This window comes from Salvelinus fontinalis, chromosome 39, assembly GCF_029448725.1.
Source record: "Salvelinus fontinalis isolate EN_2023a chromosome 39, ASM2944872v1, whole genome shotgun sequence".
Taxonomy (NCBI): domain Eukaryota; kingdom Metazoa; phylum Chordata; class Actinopteri; order Salmoniformes; family Salmonidae; genus Salvelinus; species Salvelinus fontinalis.
Window position 1 is genome coordinate 7,702,121 of NC_074703.1, and position 6,000 is coordinate 7,708,120.

Genomic DNA, 6,000 nt, shown 5'->3' on the forward strand with positions numbered 1-6,000 from the left:
AATAAATTGACATTTTATTGTAAACCTAAAAGAAATTTTCATTTCGTTCAATACAATTTCTGTTGACACTGTAGTTCCATGTGTGTGTGTGTGTGTGTGCGTACCTTTGCACTCTCTGACAATGCTGCGGGCCTGTTCTGGGAGTCTCTGGGGTTTCCCGTTGACATACAGGGCGAGGATCTCCAAGGCCTGATCCTCCTCCAGACCACTCTCCACTGCCACCTCAGACTTAGAACCTGGACACACACGCACACACACACACGAGTGCACACACACACACACACACACACACACGCACAGTTTGAGCAGGTGCATTGAGCGTAATGTTTGAGAAGTGTTCTATAAATGAAGTCATCATTATCAGTAGTAATATTAATATTAATATCAGTGCTATTACTCATACACACCGCTGACACAGTCGGCTAGGCTTCTGTCTCGGGTGGTGAGCAGTACTCGACACTGGATGTCAAAGGCCTTGAGCACCGAGTTGTCCCAGATGTCATCCAGTATCAGCAACGACCTGGACACACAAACACAAATCTAATTCAATTGACATGAATTGGAATGGAATTAACAGCATACAATAAATCACTCCAGAGCTGAAACTTCTGAGGTCCAACTGAACGTTCTACTCATCATTAACAGCCACCATTTAGAAGGAATGGACCAACTTGAAAAGTTGGCTACCAGTCCACATCAATACACTTCAACCCTGGGGGACTGACCTGGGGTAACGACGGAGCATGAGGAAGCGTAGTCGCTCCTTGGCCTCCTCCAGAGAGCCAGGAGGCCGGTGGAGGGAGGATGAGGGGTCTTTCTCCTGGCTCTGCTGCTCCAGGCGGAAACACAGTGACTGGATCCTAACCAGCAGGTCAGACCGGTCCAGCTGGCCTATGGACAGCCAGTGGACTCCTCCTGGAAAACACTCTGGGGGGGAGGGTGTCAGAAGGACCAGTGTGAGTGAGTGTTTGTGTGTCAGAGAGAGAGAAAGACAGGGAGAGAGAGAGACAGATGGAGAGAGAGAGAGTGCAGTCAGGAGACCAATGCGATAACGAACAGAGAAAACAGAGAGAAAGATGGAGACAGACAGAGAGAGACACAGACAGACAGACAAAGACACAGAACAGTTAGACCAATGCGATAACAAACAGACAGAAAACAGAAAATGAATGCAGATAGAGAGAAAAAGAGCCTACTCTAGATGTGTTACCCCTCTCCTGAAATGCATCTTGGGTCAGTTTGACATTTTACCCATTATTGGGCTTGGTTAGGATTGGGGGAGGAAGCTGATCCTAGATCTGTACCTAGGGAAAACTTCACCCCGGAGCCACCTACCTGTGATGAGTGCGTGGTCTCGGACTGCCTCCGCAGCCAAGACAGACTTGCCGGAGCCGGCCATGCCGAACACAGTGACCCAGCCGGGCTCCTTCTGCAAGTGGTAGAGCTTCTCCCTGACCCGGTTCACCAGGGCTGGCCGGCTCACAAACACTACGGGTCTCTGGGGCACGCCGCCCTCACTCAGCACCGCCTGGACTGGAACAGGGTAAAAACAGCAAAGACGGCATTATATATACATTTACATTTAAGTCATTTAGCAGACGCTCTTATCCAGAGCGACTTACAAATTGGTGCATTCACCTTATGATATCCAGTGGAACAGCCACTTTACAATAGTGCATCTAAATCTTTTAAGGGGGGGGAGGGGGGGGGGGGCAGAAGGATTGCTTTATCCTATCCTAGGTAATCTGAATATAAATGCAGTATGTTGCCAATGGAATAAACAGAGGGGTCAAACATAGCAGAGAGACAGAGAGGTGAGCTAACACACACACACACACACACACACACACACACACACACACACACACACACACATACAGTTGAAGTCGGAAGTTTACATACACTTAGGTTGGAGTCATTAAAACTCGTTATTCAACCACTCCACACATTTCTTATTAACAAACTATAGTTTTGGCAAGTCGGTTAGGACATCTACTTTGTGCATGACACAAGTAATTTTTCCAACAATTGTTTACAGATTATTTCACTTATAATTCACAATTCCAGTGGGTCAGAATTTTACATACACTAAGTTGACTGTGCCTTTAAAAAGCTTGGAAAATTCCAGAAAATTATGTCATGGCTTTAGAAGCTTCTGATAGGCTAATTGACATAATTTGAGTCAATTGGAGGTGCACCTGTGGATGTATTTCAAGGCCTACCTTCAAACTCAGTGCCTCTTTGCTTGACATCATGGGAAAATCAAAAGAAATCAGCCAAGACCTCAAAAACAATTTTTTGTAGACCTCCACAAGTCTGGTTCATCCTTGGGAGCAATTTCCAAACGCCTGAAGGTACCACGTTCCTCTGTACAAACAATAGTACGCAGGTATAAACAACATGGGACCATGCAGCCGTCATACCGCTCAGGAAGGAGACGCGTGCTGTCTCGTAGAGATGAACGTACTTTGGTGCGAAAAGTGCAAATCAATCCCAAAACAACAGCAAAGGACCTTGTGAAGATGCAGGAGGAAACAGGTACAAAAGTATCTATACCCACAGTAAAACGAGTCCTATATCGACATAATCTGAAAGGCCACTCAGCAAGGAAGAAGCCACTGCTCCAAAACAGCCATAAAAAAGCCAGACTACGGTTTGCAACTGCAAATGGGGACAAAGATTGTACTTTTTGGAGAAATGTCCTCTGGTCTGATGAAACAAAAATAGAACTGTTTGGCCATAATGACCATCGTTATGTTTGGAGGGAAAATGGGGATGCTTGCAAGCCGAAGAACACCATCCCAACCGTGAAGCACGGGGGTGGGGGTGCTTTGCTGCAGGAGGGACTGGTGCACTTCACAAAATAGATGGCATCATAAGGATGGAAAATTATGCGGATATATTGAAGCAACATTTCAAGACATCAGTCAGGAAGTTGAAGCTTGGTCACAAATGGGTCTTCCAAATGGACAATGACCCCAAGCATACTTCCAAAGTTGTAGCAAAATGGCTTAAGGACAACAAAGTCAAGCTATTGGAGTGGCCATCGCAAAGCCCTGACCTCAGTCCTATAGAAAATGTGTGGGCAGAACTGAAAAAGCATGTGCGAGCAAGGAGGCCTACAAACCTGATTCAGTTACACCAGCTCTGTCAGGAGGAATGGGCCAAAATTCACCCAACTTATTGTGGGAAGCTTGTGGAAGGCTACCCAAAATGTTTGACCAAAGTTAAACTATTTAAAGGCAATACTACCAAATACTAATTGAGTGTATGTAAACTTCTGACCCACTGGGAATGTGATGAAAGAAATAAAAGCTGAAATAAAATAATTCTCTACTATTATTCTGACATTTCACATTCTTAAAATAAAGTGGTGATCCTAACTGACTTAAGACAGGGTATTTGTACTAGGATTAAATGTCAGGAGTTGTGAAAAACTGAGTTTAAATGTATTTGGCTAAGGTGTATGTAAACTTCAGACTTAAACTGTACATAGAGCTCCCCTGCATATTATTTCCCTGTATCAGAAAAGGAGGGCACATCTCAGACTGCCCTAGTCTCCTGGTATTCTCCATCCTCCAGCCTGGGGGGCAGCTCACCATAGCGGGTGCCCCCGTCTGAGAAGCTCTTCTCAGCCTCAGGGGAGACCAGGGGCAGGCTGTTGTGGAGCAGGCTGGCCAGGTCCCCGTAGCTCTCGCGGACCAGGGCGTTGTAGAAGGAGATGTAGGCCTGGTTATCCTTCCTCAGGAGCAGCTCCAGCAGGGCCGCCGCCTGCTCTCTCCTGGTGGGCTAATCAATGGAGACAATGTGAATTTTGAAACCACTTTATTGCTTTTCTTACACCGATGCAGTTCTTTCAGATGTCCGTAGTGTTAAGTGTTTAAAAAGCCCTGCAATCTCTCTTGACTTTACCTCTCTCTCCCCCTTCCTCTCTTTCTTCCTCCCTGTCGCTTATGAGGGTGTTTATTTGGAATCAGGCACCCAACCACTTATAAGTTTTCCCAGCGCAGTGCCCTCGGTTGGCTCAGTAGTGTGAAAGTTTGTTTGGAATCTGGCCCACAACCAACACTTTTATACACTTAATCATCACTACACACTTACCACTATGGACATAGGAAAGTGTATGAAAAGGGTGCTACTGTACTCCCCCAACCTCCTCACCCCACCTTGCTCCTGATCCTGTCCTCCTCGTCCCCCGTCAGCACGCCGTCACTGATCATGTGATCCATCAGGTAGGAAGCCCTGATGTCCTGCTCCAGACTAGAGCGTGACTGAAGCAGGCAGCTCCGTGCCCCTTCCTCCATCATCGCCATGCCAACGGGCCAGACCTGGTCCGACCACACAGTTGGGGTGGCTGGACTGGAATGATGATTGATTGGCAGGTGATGGGAACTGCAGGGAAAGGAAGTTGCATGGATAGATGTAGTATGGGCAGCAATAGCTCTGGTCCAGGGTGCTATGTGTGCCTTGAGCCTTCTTGAACAATAATACGTTGAAGGAGGCTCAAGCTGCATGTAACACCCTGGACCAGAGCTAGGACAGTACTACTACTAGCACTGCTGCCTCTTAGTGTGACTCCTGTGCCCCACCTAAAATAAGACTGGAAACTGATAAGAGCTCTGATAGGTAGATACACAGTATGATGAAGATCCTTGTAATACTACAGTGCCATAAAATACTTGAAAATGCTGCCCTTACAAAAAAAGATTGCAGTTTTGAAATTGCTGTAAAAGTGCAGTAAATGCAGTCGACTGTGAGCGAAAGACTTGCCAGCTATTGCGATGACGTCGGGAAGTTACCAAATTTCCTCTTTAGAGTGAACATTGATTGTAGGCTTTTGTCAGTCAGTCAGGTTACAAGTTATATATGTAGCAGACTGGCGTATACCTAGCTAACTGTGCACTTGGTAGTTAACTATAACGTTACTGTCTAATTTGACAGCTGTGGGACACAGCACAGTGTAGCTAGCCGACATTCCCAAAACTACACAGCAGCTGTCTGTAGTAGGCTATATAGTATGCATAACAAACGATATTTATACGTTTATTATTTCCACAAGCAGACAAACATTTTATAATGTTTATAAAAACAACAGATAGGAACAACACTTTTTAACTGAAGGTGGCACATACTTCACTCGTAATAAGACTTACCCAAGTTGTAAGGAAATTAAACAAATGAAATACAACTACTCACATGTATCTATTTACTCGACACAGGAGCTCGCTATCCACACTCGATAGTGCTCAGGATTATAATAATTTCCTTTGAAAATAATGTAATTCTGACAAAAATCCCAACCTATTTTTGAAATGAGTAGGGTTCTTCCTGAATTATAACAAAAACAACTTCACCCGATCTGAAATGACCAATGCGGTGGCGTTTCGCTCACACGTGAGGGTGAGATAATGCATGCTTGACTGTAACGAGGCAGATGGGAGCATGCTGCCTGGTGATACGTGACAGCTTGTTGTTCATTGTAAACTTGTAGGCCTGCAGTGCTAGCTCAGTATCTTTGGTATTGCACTTGGTAAAACTGATAACACACTTACCAGTGGCCCTAAATAGACTCAAGGTGCAAACAGCGTTCCTTTTGCCATGGCACTTAGAGTTGCATGTTTCTGCCACACTCATAATGTAAATGATTAATGACAAAATATTCACCATATCAAATGTCGTCAATGTCAGATGAACCTACTAGTAGTGCATATATATTATCCAATCACGTTCATACATTTACTTGACAAGTGATAATGGATTATACATAATATGAATACATACAAATGATCAAATATAATATTTCCTTCCAAGCAGTGCATTCAAACAATTTTCCAAGCATTTATTAATTTGCTTACAACGTTCAAACTTATACTGGATACACTGAGCTCGGCTGGGTTGGGTTGGAGCGGCTGTGTGTGTGAGGGTGGGGTCTCTGGCTGAGGGTCGGGGTGTGTCCTTGGGGGTGGGGTGGGTGCCTGGGTACAGCCGAAGGTTGGGGTT

At 45.2% G+C, this 6,000-nt stretch overlaps 1 protein-coding gene across 5 annotated transcripts in view; it reads right to left on the reverse strand.

The window, feature by feature from the left end:
* Positions 1-5,376, reverse strand: part of LOC129838828 (apoptotic protease-activating factor 1-like) — a 91,658-nt gene extending 86,282 nt beyond the window's left edge. For 3 of the 5 annotated variants that reach the window (XR_008756907.1, XR_008756908.1, XM_055906044.1), the window contains exons 1-7: positions 5,197-5,374; positions 4,167-4,392; positions 3,600-3,789; positions 1,336-1,533; positions 726-927; positions 408-520; positions 105-236 (exon numbers count right to left, since the gene is read on the reverse strand). Coding sequence is in view for 3 of the 5 variants with exons in the window: in XM_055906044.1 (XP_055762019.1) it covers positions 105-236; positions 408-520; positions 726-927; positions 1,336-1,533; positions 3,600-3,789; positions 4,167-4,313 (982 nt within the window). In the remaining 2 variants the exon portion in view is untranslated. Of the gene's footprint in view, positions 1-104; positions 237-407; positions 521-725; positions 928-1,335; positions 1,534-3,599; positions 3,790-4,166; positions 4,393-5,196 lie in introns of all 5 variants that reach the window. The other 2 variants (XM_055906042.1, XM_055906043.1) reach the window with 2 other exon arrangements.
* Between the last annotated feature and the right edge of the window lie 624 nt (positions 5,377-6,000).